This window comes from Convolutriloba macropyga, chromosome 15, assembly GCF_964194025.1.
Source record: "Convolutriloba macropyga chromosome 15, txConMacr16.3, whole genome shotgun sequence".
Taxonomy (NCBI): Eukaryota; Metazoa; Xenacoelomorpha; order Acoela; family Convolutidae; genus Convolutriloba; species Convolutriloba macropyga.
The window spans coordinates 28,358,975-28,385,064 of NC_134482.1; the positions used below are offsets into that span (position 1 = coordinate 28,358,975).

Below are 26,090 nucleotides of genomic sequence, written 5' to 3' on the forward strand. Positions count from 1 at the left end.
TTAGTGAGGAACACTAGTTTTGATTGTAACAGCAAATATAATTTAACAATATTTACAATAAATAAACTTTCGAAAAACATAGCTCTCTGAGTGTGGCAGTTAGAATTATATTCTAATTTAAGTTATTCAAACAAATTAGGGAGAGATTAAATTACAAATTAATTGGGCATATTCTGGCTCAGCAAACTTCCCACCAATTCGAACATTGGAATACTGTCCTTTACTCGTATGATATGCGTTAAAATCTGAAACGCGAGCCTGTTCAATCGACTGATCAAAATCAAGAGCTTCGAAGTTCTGCGCTGCATCACTTCTTCTGGGGTATTGATATCTAACCGATAGAGTGTTTCATGCACAGCATAAATAAGACAATCTATCGCTCGGTCTTGCAGAGTTTTCACATACGTCAGATCACTAGCAACGTCTATGAGGTCTTCAGATGATAATAAGACTACACACTTTAGAGCGAGGAATTCTTCGTACGATACGCGAAGGTTCTTGAACAGTTTTGCAGCCTCTTGGATCTCGTCATGGACTTCGTATCGATTTCCGTTGCTTAATGACATGAGCGCGTTTCTAAACATTTCAGGCATTCAGCAAAACTTCATGTAAATAAACATCAACCGACTAACGTCGGATGAATTGCTCTCGAACGACAGGCTGGGAGCAATTTAACTTAGGGGTGTAGCTTAAAAATTTTTGGATGCACAAACTGGGACCTGATAGAGGCTCGAACCATCGATCTCCAGGATAGCAGTCAGACATCTTAAACACTATAGGCTAAAACCTCGTGGTTACTCAACCGCTAACAATCACTTTTATATAAGCAAAACTTCATTTCAGAACGAGGGCAATCGAAATCAATCAGAATGCAGAAGTGAAGCTTGAAAAAGTCACAGAATGTTCTAGAACAAAAGCGCAAAAATGGCCAAGCAAAAATGTTGCATATAAAAGATCAACCGGTTAACAATAATTGCTTCAAACTTCGTTCGACAGCAATTACACACCGATTTATTCATCATGTAAACGGAACACAATTCAGCATGCAAAAAATGTAACTATGGAAAAACAATTTTTCAGTTTACATGAAATATAGCATTTCCTTATTGGAAAGAGGTATCTAAAATAATCACGCATTTCATCAAGGACGCATTCTATCGTGAGAAAATGAAAACTTTTATGATATCTCGTTCCATGATTTATTCAAAAGGCTCAAAAGTGACACAGCATATGGTTAAACGTGATAGTTCGAATTTAAATTCCTTTGTATCTACTTCTGGTTTGAACTGCAAAGCTGCAAACTTACACTGCGCATTGCGCAAAGTTCACACCATACATGATAGCAATTCATAGGATCATAAACAGGTCATAGAGGAGATAAACAGAATTTCATTCATTAAATGCTAATTGTAAATAGGAGATCGTAAATTTTTCTGTTTCTTTTCCAATAAATTTCTATACCATAAGCTGCAATACCGTGTTAGAATTACTTACTACTATATATAGTGCTTATTAAGAGAATAATTGAGTTTTTATTACTTACACAGGGAATGGTAATGTTCGAAAGCACAATATTCAGACCCCTATTATCATTCCCATTATTCGCTCGCTTCTTTCAGCCACATGACAAAAATATTCAAACCGCAAAACTTCCTTCAATTTAACATCCGGAAAAATATCACAAATAGACTGCCAATTGAAGTAGTCTACGCTTATGCAAACAAATTAAACGCAAATGAAAATAACAGAAGTTTCTTCTTCAGTAGTTTTAACACCAGTTGAAGAAATTTTAAATGGGCTTGAGAATTTTTTGCAGAATAAGACCAATGGTAACTGACACTTCGTTTATCAGCAAGAACATTTTTAGAAAATTAAAATTGAGCTAGTTTTCGTTTAATTAAAATTTTTAAATTAATTTAATGTCACCTTTCTTATCGCAGTTGAACTTATAACCTACGCAACTATAGAATGACTGACTTGACATAGTCTTCATTGCTCTTCAAGATAATTCAGCAAAAAACGGTGTTTGAACAGATAAAACGGCAATATGTTTCAAAATCATTTCGTTTTCTAGTAAAAGCAACTGAAATCATATTGTTTATCAAGCTACTAAGTGCGTACGCGTTAAAATTGAGCGCCATTTGAAACAATACACTGGAAAGATCAAACATTCAAATAAGCTTAACTAAGCACAAAAAATGACTGAAAATCATTGCAAACTGGGCTAGCATAGCCGGTAAATTGCCGGAAAAGCCGCGGTTGACGCGCTTGATGCAAATCGCGATTGAAACCGAAAAAGAAAAGAGATAAATTGACCAAATTTTTGTTTCTTTTTCAGTGTCAAAAGTGTTCTAATTTGGCGTGCAGTTTCAGTCAGAATCCAAAACTATACTTAATTCAGCTTCTAAACTGAAAGTTGTTAAGCCTAATACTAGTGTCAGGTATCAATCACTCCAATGAATTTGATAACCTAATGCAATATGATTTAATGGCCCGGCTTTATCGGTTTAACTCACCCATTTTGATTTTGCTCCTTTGACATTGACGTACTTATTACATTGAGTAACTCAATGAGTAAAAGAATTTAAAAACCAATCAGTTGAAGCAATGAGGTACGTCAAAAGTCAAGCGTGAACACTGTGACTTATGTTAAACGAATAACGTGATCAAAACGTAATCGAATTTAAAAAGCGCCTAAATAATAACCGGTGAGAAGCTGACGGCGGCTATTAAAAAGTATATCAATTGTTATTATGGTAATACTAACAATTTAATGAAAAATACAGCAGAATTTGAATGAAAAAAACTAAAAAATTTAACAAAAAGTGAAAATGAGAATTTGCCAACAAAACTTATACCCCCGATTACTGCTCGAGAACGACAAAACTCGAAAACCTAGACAAATAAAACACTCTACAATCAAGGTTTTTATTATTCCACTCATGTCTTTGTACGTCAAATATATTGATTAGAACTAACGGAAAAAAACCAGCTGATATAGATCCTCCCACACTTTATGGGTAGGAAACAATAAACTAACACTAAATTAAATGCAAGAAGGCACAGGATTCTGCGTTGCACATTAAAGAACCGAAATCGATGAACCGTGTTCTTCACTTAGTTAATTGACCACCAAATGAGGGAATGAGATACTTAAAAATTGTAAACTTAAAAATTGTAAACTTAAAAATTGTAACTAAATGATTGCAAAATTTTCCGCTTCTATTCCATTACATATCTGCACCGTAAGCTGCAACACCAGGTTTGAATTAAATATTGCTATACATAGTGCTCATAAGAATAATTAACTTTTTATAACTAACACAAGGAGACACGGTAACGTTCGAACTTACTTGTTCAGAACCCTTTCATTACCATTATTCGCTCAGCCTTTTTCAGCCACAGGACAAAAATATTCAGAATGCAAAGTTTCACTCAATTCAACATCCGGAAAAACATCACAAATAGACTACCAATTCAAGTAGTCTACACTTATGCAAACAAATTAAACGCAATTGAAAATAACAATTTCTTTTTCAGTAGTTTTAACACCAATTGAAGAAATTTTAAATGAGCCTGAGAAATTTTTGCAGAATCAGACCAATGGTAACTGACACTTCGTTATCAGCAAGAACATTTTTAGTTTCTTTTTCAGTAGTTTTAACACCAATTGAAGAAATTTTAAATGAGCCTGAGAATTTTTTGCAGAATCAGACCAATGGTAACTGACACTTCGTTATCAGCAAGAACATTTTTAGAAAAAGTAAAATTGAGATTGTTAGAAATTGTTTAATAAAAATATTTAAATCAATTTAATGTCACCTTTTTGTCGCAATTGAACTTATAACCTACACAACTACAGAATGACTGACTTGACATGGTCTTCCTTGCCCTTCAAGGCAATTTAGTAAGAAAAAGGTTTGAACAGATAAAACGGCAAAATTTTTCAAAATCATTTCGTTTTCTGGTAAGAATCAACTGAAATCACATTTTTATCAAGCGACCAACTGCGTAAGCGTCAAAACTGAGCGCCATTTGAAAAAAAATCAAATATTCAGTTAATATAAACTAAGCACGATAAATGAATGAAAATCAATGCAAACCGGATCAACATAGCCGACTCATTGCCGGAAAACAACCGCCATTGATGCACTTGTGCACATCGGGATGCACTTGATGAACATCGGGACAGAGTTTATTTCTGTTTTTTCGCTGTCAAAAGCAATCTAATTTGGTGTGAAGTTTCAGTTAGATTCCATTACTATACTTAATTCAGCTTCTAAACTTAAAGCTGGTAAGCCTAATACTAGTGTCAGCTATCAATCAATATAATAAAATTTGATAACCTAATGCTCTATGAGTTAATGACAAAGCTTTATCGGTTTATACCGTTTCTTTTGAGTTTGCTCTTTTGACATTGAACGTATTCATTAAATTTCGTAATTCAATGCGAGAAAAATATTAATCCAATTAGTTGAAAAAGTGAATGCGCTATGAAAGAAGTCAAGCGTGCAAATCGCATTTTATGTCAAACTGAAAACGTGGTTAAAACAAAAACGCTATCAAACTTAAAACCCATTCAATTGAAAGAGTGAGTGAGGTAAGCCAGAAGTCAACCGCCAGAAGTCAAAATCGCGAATTATGAAAAACAAAAAACGTGATCATAAGGTAAAACGAATTTAAAAAAAGGAGAGCGCCTACAAACTAGCCGTCGAGAGGCTGACGGCGGTTATTAGAATGCCCAGCACTACTATGGTAACATTGACAAATAACAAAGATTTAGCAGAATTTGAAAGAAAAGTACTGAAAAATTAAACAAAATCAATAACAATGAGAAATTGTTAACAAAAATTTCAACGTTGATTACTACCTGAGAACGACAAAACTCGAAAACCGAGCCAATTAAAACACTATGCCCTCAACGAGGTCTCTTATAACTCCACTCGTGTCTTTGTACATCAAAAATATTGACAGGCAAAAATGGACTGAAAAATACCAGCTGATAATATAGTTCCTCCCCCCACTTTAAGTCCTCAACGACGTCCTTCACTTACTTAATTGACCACCAAATGAGGGAATGAGGAGGCAGAAAACTTTCCAAAAATCGTATATTGTTCGAAAACAATTGGTTTATCCATTTGAGAAATCATTTTAAACTACTATGCATATTTAAAAAAAAACCTCATGAAAAGACTGATCATACCGACCATTAAGAAGATTAAGAGACAAGACAAACATCATTATCAGACAAAAAACAAGTACTAATTACGAACAAAGCTCAATGGCCACCTTTATTTTGAACACCCTTCACAATAGCATCGGATAAAAACTAAACTCAACAAATTGACATGAATTTCACGAGAATACTCAACATAATGGGCAAAGTTAAGAAACACGTTAATAATTTTTAAAAACAATTAATTTCAAAGTCATGAAAACTAATTAGCTGCAAACGAAATTGAATAAATAGCTCGATTAATACCTCAATACAAAGCCAGTAAGATCTGTCATTATCCAGAATATCACACGACTAATAAAGGAACAAATACCAGCAAAAGTAAAAAAAACCTTGCAAGAAAACTGTTTATAATCTTTTCGCTAAAAAAAATTGTTATGCTCGATTGCGCCCTCTTTCAACGCCATTAACCTAATATAGGATTTCCAATTACTGGGTCATTAACTTGAGAATCGATTAACACAGCAAAAAAGAACCCCAAAAAATGAAAACTCCGAATAACATTATGTACACTCGTATCAACGCCAAAAACCAATTAAAACAGCAATGACTACATTCGATTTCACTTGAAAGACAATTAGACATCCATTTTTTCTAACACTACACTAAAAGTGGCAGAGATAACAGTGAAAGTGCCAAGTCTTAAAGAACCATTTATAATTTTTTAAGCAAAATTTTTTGAAGACGTACGTAATAATAACCAAAATCTTTCAAATAAAAAAATCAGATTAACTTTCTACTGCTTAGGAAGTCTATTGGACAAGTCAGTAATGCTACTAAGTCAAAAGACTACAAAATAACAACGAAAACAGACAGAATTCAAAATTTCACAAACATTCGTACTAGTGAAGAAGCAAAAAAAATCCACGATCTTTTCGCCGAATATGTCATGAATTTTTTTGACCTCCGTTTGAACGTATATTTGATCTGTTGTTAAATGAGCTTGGATTTGATACCATTCCGCTCTATAAATAACAATTAAAAAAAGTCAAAGTCAAAAAAAACAGCGCTTCATTGTAACCCCAAAATTTTTCCTTTTAAAATCCCAAAATTGCATCATAACTGGTTTTGCTATTGCTGCTTGTCCTTCATTAAAACGAAGAATTGTTCCAAATTTTACAGACAACTAAATTGACAAGTTCAATATCTCAAAATGTAATTGTGAATTTGGTATACTTAGGATGATAGTTATATTGGCGACAAATCATTAGTTAACAAATGGAAACATTTGATAGTTTCTTTAAGAGCTCCATAGAAAGTGAAAAACAAACGACGAAATTTGCATGCCTATTGAGTTATGTTACCGAATATTCAATTTGTATCAACTCAAATGCTCGCAAGAATTCATTAAAAACTCTTCGTCGGAGGTTAACCATAAGCTTCACACAGAAACTAAACTTTTTTTCACTGAGCCTCATTGAAACATAAGCGATGGGACCCTTCTTTAATTTAACGTCTAAAGTAAAACAAATTTTTCAGTAATTGGGACGGAAAAAATGCGAAAAAAATGTTTTAAAGGGGCACCCAAACAACAATCTAACTCCTTTTTCATGGCAAAATTTTAAGATGAGACTATAAGTGGCCTTAGTATCGCTGCGCTGTTGTTAAAAAAGTCATTGTTCCAGATGATTGCGTAATACATTTTTTGGCAAACGTAAATCTTAACAAATAAAACAAACCCGGTAGATTGCCGGAAAATAGCCGCCGTTGATTCCAATAAGCATGATTTGGATTGAAATAGATATCGAAAAAAAAAGATTTCTGTACAAAAACATTTTTTAAGTCCGATTTATTTTGATGGCATTTCGTAGTTGAACATACTTCTGTTTCTTAGAGAGAGGCTACAAGGGCTACTATCAATAACAATAAGCATTAGAGATGGTAACTAAGACTTATAGGAACGATGTTCAAATAGCGGGCATCTTAAATTGGGCTTTATGGGTTTATCCCGTTTCTATTTCTGACTTCAATTTTTTAATACTGACTCTGTTCATTTTGAATTATTTTGCTGAGCAACTGAAGTTCAAACTCACTTTTAGCAGAATGAGAGAAGAGAGAAACTAGCATAGAGAAGTCAAAAAGAATTCACGCAAAATGCTGAAAAAGCGGCAAAATGGTAAAGCGAAAAAAAAGTTCGACGAAGTAAAAAAAAAATTAGGAGCGCTATAATAGCCGGCTGAGAAGATGAGGGCGGCTATTAATAATAAATAACGCATTTTTGATAAATATTGACTTACAATAACGAAAAGCCGCTTAAAAGTTAGTTCCAGAACACTTTCTGAGAAACAGGAGGTAAAAATAACCATTATCTCAGTCAACAATGGTTGTTTTAGCAGTTTTAATGTCCACACTACCGGTCAATTTGTACAGAGTGGTCTTAATATGCATTATTGGTACAATTTTTTAAATGAAAAAATGAAAAAAAAATCAATTTTCAAACACAGACAAAACTGATTTCTCAAACGATTCAGGAACCTTATCTTTAAACGTAAAACCAATAAGACTGTCGTTAGCATTTTCATCACAATTTAAACAAAATTTACTACAATTACGAAGCATACCCGGCAGATTGCCGGAAAATAGCCGCCGTTGATTCCAATAAGCATGATTGGGATTGAACGAAAAGAATATATTGAAAAGAAAAGATTTTTGTACAAAAATATTTTTTAAGTCCGATTTATTTTGATGGCATTTCGTAGTTGAACATACTTCTGTTTCTCAGAGAGAGGCTACATGGGCTACTATCAACACCAATAACCATTAGAGGTGGTAACTAAGACTTATAGGAACGACGTTCAAATAGCGGGCATCAAAAATTGGGCTTTATGGGTTTATCCCGTTTCTATTTCTGACTTCGATTTTTTATACCGACTCTGTTCATTTTGAATTGCTTTGCTTAGCAACTAATGTTCAAATTCACTTTTAGCAGAATGAGAGAAGAGAGAAACTAGCCTAGAGAAGTCAAAAAGATTTCTAGCAAAATGTCGAAAAAGCGGCAAAATGGTAAAGCGAAAAAAAGTTTGAAGTAAAAAAAAAAATACGAGCGCAATAATAGCCGGCTGAGAAGATGAGGGCGGCTATTAAAAATGTGAACAATCAGTGGAAGTGAGGCTTAAGTTCACAAAACTTTCAACCTCTGTAACTCCTCGGAAAAAGGAAAAAATAACTAAAAAAAACCTTTTTCATTTGAAATTCTACACTCGACAAGCTTCCTAATGATACCACTCATGATACTGTACGATGAAAATATCGATCGCCGAAAATCAACTGAACTAGAAAACTCTGTTGAGCATATAGTTCCTCTCCCAATAAAGTGGGTCGGTACAAAAACCAGTTTGTTCCGCATATCAGGATGAGCATCACTTACGATTCGCCTTAACAATACTATTTTGAAAAAGTTCGACATAAAATTTTACAAAAACATTGAATTAGATCCGATCAATAAAATCATATTACTATTTAAATCATTTCTTAGCACAAGCCAAGTCTCTGGGCGAGCTATGTCCTGAGTCGAAGCAGTTTTAGTTTTTTCTAATTCTCGAATTTTTCTTTGCATTAAAAAATTCTCACAGTTTACAAATTAGATATCAATGTGACGTGAAGCACTTACTGTGTCATGGCAATGTCGGCTGATATTTGTATGTTTCCATCTTCCAGTTCAATAGAACGATACATCATGTCTAAGAGAGCCTCAACAAAGAAACACCTCGACAGAAGACTTCGTTGAGTCGACAGGGTCAGGCTAGAGTAACCTTGAACAAACCAAAACAAGCTATCAGCAAACTGAAGAACAATTGATGATTCTTTTTTAGATAAACACAGAACTAATGCCTAGAAATTCAAACTTGTATAGCCATCCGTAGTTTGATTGCACAATAACCTTTATATATATTCTCCAATTTTCTCCCTTTTCCCAAAAACGCCTCACCTGGAATTGACTTTGCCCATTCCACGTAGAATGACAGCAACCGATCTGCAAGCCTAGCAAACAACTTAATCAAGTAAGCATTCGCAGACAATAATTCATCGCCAGCCTCCGGTAGGCTGAAGTCAGCACTGATTGGTTCGATCTCAATCTCAATCAGTCTGTGCAGCAGTGAGGCTGCAACTGGGTTCTCCTGTCTGAAAATACTGGCTGCGTCTTGTGTGGACGACGAGGTGAAACGACGGTCCCTTTTTATGCCTAGAAACAAAACAACTTTGAGGAACCGTTTCCTTTCCTCTCGCGAACAATAAATAAACCGACTAACATCGGATGAATTGATCTCAAACGACAGGCGCGGCACTTTAATTTAGAGGGGCGAAAGCTTAGAAATTTACAATGGGTGCAAAAAATAAGCCCTACACTGTCTGATAACTTGAACACTATGCATGTTTAATTGACTACTAAAAGTTGTTTGACTTTATTAAAAGGAATCTGCTGTTGAAAATTGGGATCCAAGGAAATATTTTGTAAATAATTCAATCAGAGCTGAAATGCAATTTTCAACAAATACTTGACGGTGAATTCCTATCCAATGAGATTCAGCAGAAGACTTGAGTAGCGCAAGGAGACAAACTCTCGCCAATTCTGTTCGGTTTCTTCATAGCAGATTTATATTTTGAGCTGAAATGAAAGGGACTAGAGATACTAGTCACGTTGATGACTGAGTACTTAGGAGTCATAGCCACTTTCTAAGACGACAAAGTCTCAATAATCTGGACATGTACTGTACTGTAAACTTTTGTGTAGCAAATCAATGTGAAAAAGACAAAATGCATACAATTCAGAAAAGGTGGCCGCATAGCCGTAACAAAAATTTCAAATTTCGAAATATCAAACAGATAAGTGGATTTAAAAATGCGTTCTGCCACCTAAGAGTAAATTTTCAGGGGACTTTAGCTCCTGGACAATATTCGAAATACCTAGTCAAAATAGATTTCGATTCAGCACCGGCTTTTTAATTCAATTGTTTTCTAGCAGAAACATACAGGTTCAAATGAAATTTCGACAAACTTTCTTGAACTTGGAAATATTCTTAAAAAGACACCCTGCTTTTCATAATCTGAATGTTCCAATAATCAAATACGATTCATTTTGGACATAAATATCAAACTAACTACTTCAGAAATTGTTTTTTCGCAAGTGTAGTGAGTTTATGGAACGACTTCATAAACGATTTTACAAAAAGCGAGAATTTACAGGAAGTTAGAAACAAATTTTAGCACATTTCACTAAGAAACTTACAATTCTCACAACGTTAGGTACGGAGGCCTATCATGGAGAGACTAAGTTTTATTGATCTAAACTTTGTCCAGAAATTCTGTTTTTTCACTACGGTTATTCCTATTCATTCACTACTATTATACACTCCCATTGCCACGGTATAACATATCTGACATTGGAATATTTTTTTTCCAAAGAAGCACTTAAGATAAATGAAAGCCACTTTTTGGAAAAACTGGTCTGTTGATCTCTGCAATTGCGGAGTCCGTTTATCGCTCTCAAACAACTGGCGAGCGCACTGGCTCTCGGGTAAAACGATGCACAGTCTGCAAGCGTATCAACCACAACGTAAATCAAAAAACTAAATTTCTGATATTCGAGACTGACCGGCAAAAAATGATGATTCTACGATACCGGATTGCGCCAAAATTTTGCTGCATGGAGGAATGCTATAATTAGGACGAAAACATTTGCTTGAATTTATATAAATTGCACTTTATTGCAGAAATTTATATAAATTGGACTTTATTGCAGAAATTTCAAACTTGATGCAGTAATTTTGATATTAAGTAATTGTATATAAATTTGATAGTTTGTCAGTGTAATCTGATGAATAATTCAGCCTTTTCTTATACCGGCTTGACCACCTCATCGCTTGCAATGGCCTTTATATTCATCTTAGGCAGGCTAGTCTGACAACTAGGCGAAAAAATTGGAGGAGAAAAATGAAGGGGTGGCGCTGGAGGAAGGGCATGCAAATACGTACGGAAGAGTCCAAACCTTCAAAAATTTTTGATTTCTCTCAACAAAAAATAACGCCTACACAGCAGAACTAAATAGTTGTTGCATGAGGGTTGGTCAAAACACCAATACTTGCCATTCACGCCACTAACTTAATTCTCATCAGCCGGCAGTTTCGATGAATCGCAAGCTTAAGCCCAGTAAGGCTCAGCAACTTCATGACTTCCGGCTTTTTCAGTTTATCCCGATTTTCAAACAAGTCACCATCGCCTGCCATTCAGATGATCAAAAACAGTCAAAAATCGGTAGCACAAAAAATCATTTACAAAAGATCATAAGGACTAATAACATAACAGACTGACTTCTGGCGAATCGGTCTCAAACGACTGGCGAGCGCGCTGGCTCCGGGAAAAATGATACGCTGTCTGCAAAAGTATCAACGACAACGTTACTCAAAAAACTAAATTTCAATCATATTCATGGACTAAAAGGCTGCCCGAAAAAAAATGATAGACAAATTCTATGCTAACCCGTACCGAACTCCAAGTGTAAATCAGTACTGGGCAAAAGTAAATGCAATTCTCCCATGTAATATATTTTGCTCGCTTTCTCGCTTGAAATTCGCTTCTTGCAAGCGTATATTACCGGCACAAAAGTTTAAATATCATCAGTCGAGGTGGCGCAGAAAGGAGGACAAACGGCTAGGGAGCGAGAGATTGTGGGTTCAATCCACGTACGGAACTTTTTTTTACACTTGGCCCAAGTCTGACCATTGTAAAATCAGACAGAATGCAAGTCTGGCCAGTCAAAAAAGTGACATGAATCAGTCTATGATTCAGTAATGATGAAAAATTGCAATTCTACTGGTCCAGTACTGAAACGCACTTGGAGTTAGGTACGGGAATGGATTGCACCAAAATTTTGTCGCATGCAGGTATGCTTTAATTAGGAAGAAAACCTATGCTTTTGCAAGAAACTTTGGCCAAAAAACTCATCGAATTATTTATAAATTGGACTATTGCAGAAATTTAAACCTTTAAGAAAATAAAAACTTTGGCATTGAGTAATTGTAAATAAATCTGATAGTTTGTAAATATAATCGGCTGAATAATCCAGCTTTCTTCTTATACTGGCTTCTCCACCTCATCGCTTACAATTGCCTTTATCTCAGCAACAAATTTGTTTTTGAATGAAGGCAATTCAGAGAATCGGAAGTAAGGCGTGAAAGTCACCCAACGGCACAGAACATTTTAGAACAAAAGCGCAAAACCGGTCAAGCAAAAATTTCGGATGAAAAGACACACGCGTTTAATATTTAATTCAAACTTCGTTCGAGAGCAATTAATTAGGCTGTGCGAACAAACAAAAAGAGCCTTAAAGATTTGCATAGATAGTAGTCGTTTACGGTCCCGTCAGAGGAGAGACTAGTCACTAACATTTAAATATACTTCTTTACATTGAACTATAGATTATCATTATCAGAGGTAGATTGAGACAACAAATTATATTCTGAATAATCTGAGAAAATTTTCCCTCGGGGTTTAAATGTTTTGAAACGTATAAGCGTTTAACTTTGGAAAAACTACTCAAAAAAACTACGATCTTCATCATAGGTAGGCTAGCCTGAATACAAGGCGAAGAAAAGAAAATTGAAGGGGAAGAGTGCTGCTGGAAGAAGGGCTTGCGAATACGTACTGAAGCGACCGAACAACAAAAACTTTTTACTTGGTCACTGCAATCCAACTATCACTAATGCGGCTACAAAGGCAGGATATGCACTTGATGCGGCAGATGAGCAAAAATAATGCCTCCACGACAATAACTGCTCAAAATTGGAATCACATTTGTTGATCCACTTGCAATCGAAGTCCTTGGCGGAATATCGGCCACTTCCAAAAAAAACCTGAAGCGTTGTTAAGTGACAATCGTTCTTTCCAGGTACAGGGGTTGTCAGTAGCATTCAGTAAACTCATACAATCCTTGTCAATCACCGCTATTCGGGGAACAGCAGCAGTTATTAGCAAGAGCTCCCTAGTTGACTATTTCATATTTTAAATACTCACCCAATCAAAGAGGAGATTGCTCGATCCATTGAAGTTATATTTACAACTTTTAGTTGCCCAAACAGAGGGGAGATTGCGTGATCCATCCTGGCGATATTGGCACTTTTTTGCAAACTTTCTCAACCAATGAGCGGGGAATAAAAACTGAAGACTGAAGTAAATGACAACAGACAGAAGACAGGTATACCTATATACATAATTCGGAGTGAAGTTAAACACAGGTAAGGTCAAAATACAATACCAATGTACCGTCTCAGAAGTCAATAAAATCTTTTAAAATAATTTAACTTCTCCGGCCAAAGTGTTTGTTGTTTCTTTTCCTCTGAGTGACCAAAAATTTTGATAACCAAGCTGATCTTTGCAAATCTCTTTTTACAGAACATAACGCCCACACAGCAGAACTAAATAGTGCTTCAGTTGGGGTGGTCCAAAACGCCAAAACTTAACGTACACGCCACTAATTTAATTCTCATCAGCCGGCAGTTTCGATGAATCGCAAACTTAAAGGCCAGTAAGGCTCAGCAACTTCATGACTTTCGGCTTTTTCAGTTTAGCCCGATTTTTAAAGAAGTCGTGAACACGTGATCAAAACCAGTAAAAAAAAATACGACAAAAATCACAAAAAAGATCGGCAGGACTAATAACATAACCGACTGACGTCTGCCGAATCGGTCTCAAGCAACTGGCGAGCGCGCTGGGTCAGGTTAAAACGATACACAGTCTGTAAGTGTATCAACGACAACGTTACTCAATAAACTAAATTTCAATTATACTGGTGAACTAAAAGACTGCTTCCAACACGCAGTTTTGGTTCTTTTTGTATAAATTTGATGCGCGTTTTCCTTTTTGTAAGAATTTGATAGTTGTCTTTTGAGGTCCCAAAAGGTTCAAACGTTACACTAATAATGAGCATAACATTTCCTACAGAGGGAATTCAGGATATGAGAACTGAAACTCTTGTAACAAATACAAGAACCCACCTCGCTTTTAGATGGACTTTCAGTAACTTCAGACTTAAATAAGCACATGCAATATCAAATTAAATTCATTAATATCAAAAAGATTTTGTATAACTCTTTTTTATACAAACAACGCACTTTTATGACGATCAGGCAGCAGATGGCAAAAAATTACCAATATTATTAAGATTACATCTGAAGTTGGCTTATATTTGAATAACAAGGAAAGCATTACACAAAATATAAAATTCTCAATATAAAAACAAATAGAACATTTAAATTAAATGAGGTTCAAACAAGTCACGACCACTTGCCGTGCAGATAATCAAAAACAGTTTAAAATCAGTAGCACAAAACTCAATTACAAAAGATCAGGAGGACTAATAACATAACCAACTACCGTCTGGCGAATCGCTCTCAAACGAATGGCGAGCGCGCTTGGTGTCGGGTAAAACGATGCACAGGGGGTGGGGATTAGGGATGGGTGTAATGGGGTTCAAACTCAAAGAACCGAGTTGAATCGCGTACTCAGATTCTAGTAAACCGAGAGTCTCTGAGACAAATCAATGCCCTACAGGCGCTACCTGTTTATCCCGTTTTTCATACCAAAAGTGAAAGGAACACAGAAAAATCGGTCAAGCAAAAAAACATTACAAAGAAGACAATTTCAGCAAACTCTGTTTTGGAGTAATTTATTATTGCCCAAAACTTTGTGTAAGATTAGTAAATAAAATTAAGGCTGAAAAGTTTACATGTGAGATTTAACCAATTAACATAAAAGACGATCCCGTATCTATCAACAACCAGTCATAACACCCCTCAAAAACAAAACGATATATAAAATTAGACTGGACAAGATATTGCGTAGAAACCAGAAGATATGTAGACATCAAAAAATAAGTTGAATTAAATGCATCTTTCTGTACTTTTTACTGAACCGTAACCTTTTCCAACAACCTTTGCTCTTTTTGTATAAATTTGATGTGTATTTATTGCTTTTTTGTATGTATTTGATAATTGTCAGACTCAATTGAGCTCTCCAAAATCTTCAAACTGGAATCAAATGTGAATTGAAAATTGAAGCTCTTGTAACAAATTTAAGAGGGCAACGCATTTCTATGAATTTTCAGTACCGTTAGACTTAAATAAACACATGTATTATCAAAACTAAATTCATGCCGAAAATATACTGAAACTATTTTTTAATGAGACCAACGCACTTTCATTGACGATCAGGCAGATGGCAAAAAACTTCGACCAAAATTATTCAAGATAAGATCCGAAGTAGGGTTCTATTTGAAAGACAAGGAAAGCATGACACAAAATATTAACTTCTAAAAAAACAAATAGAAAAATTGAATTATGCGAGATTCAAGAAAAAAGTTAAAAGGTGCAACTCCAATAACGAAGCTTTAGAAAGACTTTATTCTCAAGAAGAAAATCAATATTTTTTTATCAAAAAAATTTGGTTGTTGGAGTTAAAGAAATGGCAACGCCGAAGTCTGTAACTACTATTATCAATGTGGTTTTCTGTAACAATGTCTCAGATCAGAATTGTTTTTGCTTAAAGATAGATCTTCCAAGACCGGTTTTAAATTCAGCGTCTGCAAAGGTTTTCAAATGATACCATTCAATTCTTTCTACGATAAAAACTTCCGTGTATCATAATTAGCAAAACAAAAAGAAGCAACCATGGTCGATAAGTGACGGATAATTCAAAAAATAGTAAATATTTTTCAAATAATGCAATACGCTTTGTAAAATGCAAAATTTGTAAAACTGACCTGTATAATGTATTTATGAAAATTTTCAAAATTTTGGAAGGCCTTCTAGGAAGATGATACATATGTCAGTAATGAGACATAATCAGTATTAATGGGTCTTTTACAAATTATATTTTATATTTTATAAATTCTTACCAAATTTCTCGGGGTCGAGGTGTCAACGCTAAAAGTTGCAACAAGATTTTCCATAAATGAGGTGAAATTTTGTAATAATTGTGGCTTTAAGTGTTGACTGCGGCGAAAAAAAAACAATTATCAATTTTCTCATTTGGTACTTGAGATATATTATTAATGAATCTGTATGTCGGGTTAGGCTAAACAATCGCCAAACTGATTTCCTATAAGGGGAAAAGAATGCTAATTTGTTTCATTTGCAATATTGTAGGAAGGAGCCACCTAGTTGTTATGTAACACAACGATCTAGTTACTTTGATACGGAAAACCAAAAAACAGGTAATCTCAATCCAGCCTTGCGTGAGAAAAGCCTAAGAACTTCAGTGAAGCCATCTATCCCTGTTTTTTTCTAGTTGGTCTGTGTTTCCATAAGACAATGATTTTTGATTCAGCACTTAGCAAAAGATGGCTTTAAATACAAAGGAAAAGGATGTACTGTGGAATGGTTTTAAATTTCTTGAAATAAAGTGGTGACCCTGATTTTGACGCTTGAAAAAAGCAATATTGGCCGGACTCCGGTTCCGAAACAAGCCGAAGCTTGTTTCCACGATTAATTAATTTAGTTTGCCAACTTGTTTCCACGATTAATTAATTTAGTTTGCCAAATGTTTTAATCTGATTATTCTTTTTCTGTCACAAGCGACTGAGGTACTTGCCAGGAACTATAGCGTCTTAGTGGAATAGGTTTCTTGGCACTGCTTCATAAGTTTTGGCGTAACAGTACCATCTTGTAACGTGCTGAATCAAATCAAACACCACCGCTAGCATGAAAATGACAGTTTAATTGCAGCTGTTGAAAGATGATCTTTAGTGGCAGCAAATAACAGAGACCTTCAAACCGAACGTTGTGCACCTAATCCCTTTTTCTCTCTCGTGGTACAGTTATCAATCCGAGAAGTCAGTCACATTTGTCGGTTCAACCAGGAGTCGGTTTATCGCGGCTGCATTGTTTCTTTTCTATTTAGGAGCTTACCGCTGGTGGTGTTGAGTTGCATTTGTTTTCGGAAAACCAATTTTGTATAGTTTAGCACAGTTCCTAAGTTGAATCTGATTTAATGCAAAAATCTTGAAATCATACGCAAATCCAAAAACTTCCACAACTGGACAATGCATCTGCTAAATTGTTTATGAACAGCAGAAAAAGGAGCGTTCCTAGAGTAGACCCTTGTGGCCCTCCGCTGCGGATATTAACTGGGTCAGATGTTTTCACCTTTACTTGTACATACTGTTTGTTCCCCTTAGCTCAAATAGGAGCTGGGCAGCTGCAGGAGTTTTCCACCAAAACAAAAAGGACTTCAGTTAACTCATTGCGTGAAAGAATTCAAAATTCATCAGTAAGTCAGAAGTCAAACGTGAAAATCGTGACTTAAGTAAAACGACAAAGGTGATCAAAAGGTAAAGCGAATTAAAAACATAAAATACAAGTCCTGAATTAAAGTACTGAAAACAATTCAAAGAATTGACTGAAAAACTAAGAAGTGCTCTACCTGACCAGCAGATCAATTGAACGATGCCAGCCAAAACACAAAAATCATCTCAAAAAACGTACAAACTCAAACAACCAAACAAACTAAACAAAAATATACTCACTGCTAATAATCTTAAAGCTTTTACCCCGAAAGCACAATTTGATGCCCGATAAGAAATTCATTGGCCCTTGAAGATCGATCAACTCAAAAAATTTATTTAAAATGAAATCAACTGCAAACTTTAATGAAATTTTTCTAAAATCGTGTTATCTTCAGAATAAATTCTGTGCCTCTAGAGGCTATCCAGTAACTCAATTCCAAGCCTTAAAAAATTTCATTGGCTCAAAGATCGATAGGCAATTAATTTTTAGAAAACCTTCAAATTTCAAAAAATAGAAATTAGCTCTATTAAAAATGTTGAAAACAATTCCATTGCCCTTAACGACTATGTAAACATACCCGGCAGATTGCCGGAAAATAGCCGCCGTTGATTCCAATAAGCATGATTGGGATTGAAATAACAGAAGATATTGAAAAAAAAAGATTTTTGTGCAAAAACATTTTTTTAAGTCCGATTTATTTTGATGGCATTTCGTGGTTGAACATACTTCTGTTTTAGAGAGAGGCTACAGGGGCTACTATCAATACCAATAAGCATTATAGATGGTAACTAAGACTTATAGGAACGACGTTCAATTAGCGGGCATCTAAAATTGGGCTTTATGGGTTTATCCCGTTTCTACTTCTGACTTCAATTTTTTATACTGACTCTGTTCATTTTGAATTGCTTTGCTGAGCAACTGATGTTCAAAATCACTTTTAGCAGAATGAGAGAAGAGAGAAACTAGCCTAGAGAAGTCAAAAAGATTTCACGCAAAATGTTGAAAAGGCGGCAAAATGAGGTAAAGCGAAACATTTTTTTTATTCGACGAAGTAAAAAAAAAAATAGGAGCGCTATAATAGCCGGCTGAGAAGATGAGGGCGGCTATTAATAACAAACTATCTAATCCTGGGGAGGTTATCTTGATAATGAGGCAAAAAAAATTTAAAAAAAATGGTTTCAATAAATTTGAATACCGCAAATTTTATCAAAATTTCTAAAATTCGAAAATTTAAATTCTGGAAAATAATTCAATTGACACTAAGAACCATGCAGTAAGCATATCAGACCGTGGAGTAGGTTTTCTGGCACTTGAAAATGGACAAATATAAAAATGTGACAAATATTTTAAAAACTTAAATTGCAGATTTTATCGAAAAATGCTAAAATTCCAGACATGATCAAAACCATTCCAATGTGAGTAGAAACGATGCAGTGGCCTATTATCAAAGCTTAAAGGAGATTCCCTGGCCCCGGAGGCTGGAAAACTTAAAAAAAAGACAAAATTAAATAAAAAACTTGAAAAAAATTGCGAAAATTAGGATCATTTTGCGTGTTTGTATATGTAGTACCAAAAAATATAGCTCATAAAATGGTCATAACAAGTAAGTTTGTCTCGCAAAAGACCTTAATCACTTTTCAAAAACATCAACCTCAGACTAATCAACCAAAAATCACAAAAAACATGAAAAATTGCACCATTTAGAGCCAAAAACTAACCTTTTGACCTTAAATTAAGGCCATCCCAGCAGCTACATCACTCTAAGCACTTGAAGGACTACTAAAGCCAACTTTGGGCCTCTAATGGACCTTTATGCCCGCTGGTCTTTACCTGTTCATCCCGTTTTGAAAGATCAAAGTCATTGAAAAATGTGTGAAAACATCTAAGAAAAACACAGCACCCCAATACAATTCAAATTCTTCGAATTGTAAAAAAAAAACAGAAAATCAATGTCAAAATACCACATGTAAACAAAAAAAAACACTAGCGAGAAAAAAAAAATTTGGTTCAAACAAAAAATTAGGCCTAGAAAGAAAACCACTACTCCAATTGGACTTCAAAAATCATGAAATTGTGAGAACAGATCTTAAAAAAGACAGCGCCCCAATACAATTCAAATTTTTTGAATTGTAAAAAGGAGAGCGCCTAAATAATAGCCGTTAACAGGCTGACGCCGGCTATTAATTATATCATATAAACTTTGTAGGAAAACATGCTATAAAATTTTCGGTGATATCTGTGCTGAATTTAACCTGTTCCATTCGCAGCAATAATTTTTTTGGGAGCACGAAACGGTTATTAGTCTAAACGGTTATTTTAGAATCGAAGAAATTCTGCATGCTACTTACTTTCGGAAGTCATTCCAACAATGAAGCATTTCCTGAGCCTACACGCCGGGCAGTTTTTTCTACCAGCCCCTTCGACATCACAATCATTGCCAGAAACACAAGTGTACTGTGAATTAGCTGAAACCAAAAAAAAAAATGTTTGGCGAGTACGTCACATCACAGAAAATATTAACTCAAAAACTCAACCTTGCACACTTCGTTTGAAGAATGCTTTGCAACCCTCGCAAGTCCAGCATCCATAGTGATTTCCACTCGCATGTTCTTTGCATACCTCACATTTCCTGTTAGATGACTGCTGTAATTCTGGCGGGCATCCCGCTGGCAGGGTGGAATTTGGCGTTGGGATGTCACCCGCGCGGGAGCCAACTGACGGTGAACTAAATTGTGAGAAAGTGGAGGAGTTTTGGGGCGTAAGTTGAGGAGAATTACATATCAACGGAGATGCTGAAGTTGAGCGAAGTAGTTGCAAGGAGTCTAGGGGCTGTGAAAAACTCGAAGCAGTTCGCTGACCTTGAATGTTTGAGGTTATAAGTAAGTTCCGCGATGTATATTGGCCGTCATCTTCAGTGGCGAAAGTACCCTAAATGAAATGATTTATCATAATGCTATTATTATTATTGATTGTTATACAAATGTAATTTGCAAAGCTTACTGAAGAGACTAGATTATCCGGAGACAAAAAGAGCGTTTCATTGATCGGCCTGCCAATGTCATAGTAATATCCATTGGCACCTTGTCGAACCTGGTGTTGAATTGTATGCTGGTTTGCTTGCATGTCACTAACAGATGAGCTGACAGTATCAGAGAAGTTGCTGTCCCGATCGCCAGCATTGCTTTCTAATGACCCATCCATTGCACAAAATTACCTTGTACAGAATCATAGGGATATGCTACAGGCATTCATTCCAGCCTTAAAGGATAAAACTATTTCTAAAATAAGATATATTAGATATTAATTCAAGGTTAACGTCAGATGAACTCAGTTGAACGTTCTGAAGCCCAGCTGCATGTTCCAAAACCATATCATAGATAACTAATTTTTTTCATGGCTGGTGCTGGTGCGCGCACATTAAAACCCTGTTGATTTGCTTTCGCTCTTCGCCTCAACCGTCTCGCATTAATTGCCATTCAGTTTGATCTTTCTGTTTCTTTCATATTTTGAAATTTGTTAGCCCTTATATTTATAATTCAAGTCTTTTAAAAAAAAAGTTGAACGTCAGATTAGAATAAAAAATTCGGATCTTTTCTGTTTGTGCCCCCCCCCCCCCAGAGTACGCTATGCCATTACATGGTAAATAATTATGTAAAATTATTGCACGTGCTTCAGGGGGGTGCAAATAATATGAACCCACTAATCTGGTGGGGGACACAGAAACGATCCAAAAATTCTTCCAAAGCAAATTTTCAAACGCATATGCATTTTCAAAAATTTTGCGCCCAATCTATTTCAAATAGACTGTCAACAATCTGATGCGTGGACGATCAGGGCGTAGTCCGTTAGACTTAATCCTCAACAACAACAACAACACCAGACAGGAAGTGAGACCAGTCATCATACGGTTCGGGCACTCGAGTAACCAATTAGACGAGTACTACAGCAATACGGGGTGATAATCAACATTCTGACTAAGTAAGGATTTTAAGAGTAATCTCCAGGCCAAATAGTCGTCGTAAAAAGCATCCAACAAAATGGAAAAGACTCCTACTGACCACTACAACGGTCAAATCATTAAATAAAATTAAAAAGTTACAACAAAAATCTCGTCAGAAGTTATTTTGTCATTTACGATAATCTGAGGAACGTACAACCCAAGGTGACCCCTTGCGATGTCGATGTAAGGAATTGCTATTATTTCCTTAGTTAAAGACTGCGGCTTTCTTGAAAACCTGAAAAAAATTTGACTCATTGAAAAAACATGGTTATACTTTCGGTTACTATCCTACCCAGCACGATATTATTACCAAACTATTTCTATATTATTACCAAACGATATTGTTACTATTTCGAAAAAGTCAGCAGAAAAATAGCAGAATATCTTTTTCTTAAACGGCCAGAACATCCTTAAACCTGAAGACCGCTCTAAAGAATACGAACGATCAGTTCAACTGTCAAGTCCCTTATTCCAATCTCTGCCCGAAGCCGATTTAAAAAAAATTAAGTTTATTGCATGTCAGAGGCAGCAGTTGTGGCCTCTTAATGGTTAATTTACTCGGAGCAAGCAGTCTTGACACAAGTTGCTGTCAACGGCATCACCGAACTTGGAATGAACGCTATGCTCCTTTGCAACAAATGCGTGGAGAAAAAATGAACGCGAGACCTTCATACGGTGCACAACGAGTGGTATACTGGAAGACAAAACTTGAGCAGTTCAATTTGGAGGCAAAAATGGAACAGCTAAAGACGAGTTTGAAATATAGTTCAAAATAGTTCAAAAAAGTACCAGAGAATTGTATTGGAGTTTTTGTTCAGCTGATTTTGACAAAATAGCCAGTGAGATGGAGCAAACTTCTTCCTGCCAACATGTTTCACTAACATTGACAACTTCTATGAAGAACTCGATGAATACCTGGCACACCTCATACGCAGGAATGTCCCATCAGAAAGTAGGCACCGTCAATCTCTCCCTCCCTGGATCAAACCAAGCATGTCACATCTGTTACGAAATTTAGAGACCCAAAAAAGAGGCTTGTTTTGAGACCTAAAAGCTATCGGAAAACCTTTGTAGCTAAACTCCAAAACTTGGTATCTGAACTGATCGAACAAGATCGTAAAGAATATTAGAATCGTTTGCCAGGATCACGAGCAACCGGACTGATCTTTAAGCATCTCAAAAGTTTGACACAGGACTCAAACTTTCCGTTTGAAATGGAGTACAACGGCAGAACTGCATATACAACTCAAAACCAGGCCTCTCTTCTTAATCTTTTCTTCAACTCAGTGTTCTCCGCCAAAGAACTCTTCAGAACTGAAGATATTAAAGTTGAGAATCAAACGCTGACAAATTTCAGCATCTCCAAATCCAATATCAAGTCCATCCTTCTAGAACTAGATATAACAAAGACCCGAGGGCCCAATGGCATCCCACCAATCTTGTACCAGCGAACGTCCGAGAAGATGAGTTCAACACTCCGCAAAGTTTTCAAAAACATCAAGCGACTAAACAGATTGCTCAAGAAGTGGAAAGTAACAGCGGTAACTTCCATCTACAAAAAAGGCAACAGGAAACTGATGAACAACTATCGCGGAATATCCCTCCTTAATATAGACAGCAAATGCTTTGAGAGATGCCTGCATGAGCCTCTCCACACTCATTTTGTACATTTCATAAGTGATCATCAGCACGGGTTTGTCGACATTAAGCAACACGATAAAATTTTTTCAAAGAGTGCATCAGTCACTGGAGTGCAACAAGGAAGACAATGTAGTCGCTTTTTACTCTGACTTCTCAAAGGCGTTTGACCGCGTTTGACCTCAAAGGCGTTTCATTGATCGGCCTGCCAATGTCATAGTAATATCCATTGGCACCTTGTCGAACCTGGTGTTGAATTGTATGCTGGTTTGCTTGCATGTCACTAACAGATGAGCTGACAGTATCAGAGAAGTTGCTGTCCCGATCGCCAGCATTGCTTTCTAATGACCCATCCATTGCACAAAATTACCTTGTACAGAATCATAGGGATATGCTACAGGCATTCATTCCAGCCTTAAAGGATAAAACTATTTCTAAAATAAGATATATTAGATATTAATTCAAGGTTAACGTCAGATGAACTCAGTTGAACGTTCTGAAGCCCAGCTGCATGTTCCAAAACCATATCATAGATAACTAATTTTTTTCATGGCTGGTGCTGGTGCGCGCACATTAAAACCCTGTTGATTTGCTTTCGCTCTTCGCCTCAACCGTCTCGCATTATTTGCCATTCAGTTTGATCTTTCTGTTTCTTTCATATTTTGAAATTTGTTAGCCCTTATATTTATAATTCAAGTCTTTTAAAAAAAAGTTGAACGTCAGATTAGAATAAAAAATTCGGATCTTTTCTGTTTGTGCCCCCCCCCAGAGTACGCTATGCCATTACATGGTAAATAATTATGTAAAATTATTGCACGTGCTTCAGGGGGGTGCAAATAATATGAACCCACTAATCTGGTGGGGGACACAGAAACGATCCAAAAATTCTTCCAAAGCAAATTTTCAAACGCATATGCATTTTCAAAAATTTTGCGCCCAATCTATTTCAAATAGACTGTCAACAATCTGATGCGTGGACGATCAGGGCGTAGTCCGTTAGACTTAATCCTCAACAACAACAACAACACCAGACAGGAAGTGAGACCAGTCATCATACGGTTCGGGCACTCGAGTAACCAATTAGACGAGTACTACAGCAATACGGGGTGATAATCAACATTCTGACTAAGTAAGGATTTTAAGAGTAATCTCCAGGCCAAATAGTCGTCGTAAAAAGCATCCAACAAAATGGAAAAGACTCCTACTGACCACTACAACGGTCAAATCATTAAATAAAATTAAAAAGTTACAACAAAAATCTCGTCAGAAGTTATTTTGTCATTTACGATAATCTGAGGAACGTACAACCCAAGGTGACCCCTTGCGATGTCGATGTAAGGAATTGCTATTATTTCCTTAGTTAAAGACTGCGGCTTTCTTGAAAACCTGAAAAAAATTTGACTCATTGAAAAAACATGGTTATACTTTCGGTTACTATCCTACCCAGCACGATATTATTACCAAACTATTTCTATATTATTACCAAACGATATTGTTACTATTTCGAAAAAGTCAGCAGAAAAATAGCAGAATATCTTTTTCTTAAACGGCCAGAACATCCTTAAACCTGAAGACCGCTCTAAAGAATACGAACGATCAGTTCAACTGTCAAGTCCCTTATTCCAATCTCTGCCCGAAGCCGATTTAAAAAAAATTAAGTTTATTGCATGTCAGAGGCAGCAGTTGTGGCCTCTTAATGGTTAATTTACTCGGAGCAAGCAGTCTTGACACAAGTTGCTGTCAACGGCATCACCGAACTTGGAATGAACGCTATGCTCCTTTGCAACAAATGCGTGGAGAAAAAATGAACGCGAGACCTTCATACGGTGCACAACGAGTGGTATACTGGAAGACAAAACTTGAGCAGTTCAATTTGGAGGCAAAAATGGAACAGCTAAAGACGAGTTTGAAATATAGTTCAAAATAGTTCAAAAAAGTACCAGAGAATTGTATTGGAGTTTTTGTTCAGCTGATTTTGACAAAATAGCCAGTGAGATGGAGCAAACTTCTTCCTGCCAACATGTTTCACTAACATTGACAACTTCTATGAAGAACTCGATGAATACCTGGCACACCTCATACGCAGGAATGTCCCATCAGAAAGTAGGCACCGTCAATCTCTCCCTCCCTGGATCAAACCAAGCATGTCACATCTGTTACGAAATTTAGAGACCCAAAAAAGAGGCTTGTTTTGAGACCTAAAAGCTATCGGAAAACCTTTGTAGCTAAACTCCAAAACTTGGTATCTGAACTGATCGAACAAGATCGTAAAGAATATTAGAATCGTTTGCCAGGATCACGAGCAACCGGACTGATCTTTAAGCATCTCAAAAGTTTGACACAGGACTCAAACTTTCCGTTTGAAATGGAGTACAACGGCAGAACTGCATATACAACTCAAAACCAGGCCTCTCTTCTTAATCTTTTCTTCAACTCAGTGTTCTCCGCCAAAGAACTCTTCAGAACTGAAGATATTAAAGTTGAGAATCAAACGCTGACAAATTTCAGCATCTCCAAATCCAATATCAAGTCCATCCTTCTAGAACTAGATATAACAAAGACCCGAGGGCCCAATGGCATCCCACCAATCTTGTACCAGCGAACGTCCAAGAAGATGAGTTCAACACTCCGCAAAGTTTTCAAAAACATCAAGCGACTAAACAGATTGCTCAAGAAGTGGAAAGTAACAGCGGTAACTTCCATCTACAAAAAAGGCAACAGGAAACTGATGAACAACTATCGCGGAATATCCCTCCTTAATATAGACAGCAAATGCTTTGAGAGATGCCTGCATGAGCCTCTCCACACTCATTTTGTACATTTCATAAGTGATCATCAGCACGGGTTTGTCGACATTAAGCAACACGATAAAATTTTTTCAAAGAGTGCATCAGTCACTGGAGTGCAACAAGGAAGACAATGTAGTCGCTTTTTACTC

At 36.1% G+C, this 26,090-nt stretch overlaps 1 protein-coding gene across 1 annotated transcript; it reads right to left on the reverse strand.

Moving 5' to 3' along the window:
- On the reverse strand, positions 1-20,786 carry LOC142354729 (steroid hormone receptor ERR2-like). Its single transcript, XM_075407111.1, has 6 exons — positions 20,515-20,786; positions 20,049-20,442; positions 19,863-19,979; positions 9,165-9,419; positions 8,847-8,988; positions 1-576 (listed from the first exon to the last, which is right to left on the reverse strand). The coding sequence occupies exons 1-6, from the start codon at positions 20,713-20,715 to the stop codon at positions 159-161; spliced, it is 1,527 nt and encodes a 508-aa protein (XP_075263226.1). The 5' UTR covers positions 20,716-20,786; the 3' UTR covers positions 1-158.
- Between the last annotated feature and the right edge of the window lie 5,304 nt (positions 20,787-26,090).

Bases quoted from the DNA above. Each gene is read 5' to 3' on its own strand.
- LOC142354729 (XM_075407111.1), bottom strand. From the start codon at position 20,715: ATGGATGGGTCATTAGAAAGCAATGCTGGCGATCGGGACAGCAACTTC. The intron at 20,443-20,514 runs GTAAGCTTTGCA...CATTTCATTTAG, and splicing joins CGGATAATCTAGTCTCTTCA to GGTACTTTCGCCACTGAAGA. The intron at 577-8,846 runs GTAAGTGCTTCA...TGAAATGTTTAG, and splicing joins GCCGACATTGCCATGACACA to AAACGCGCTCATGTCATTAA.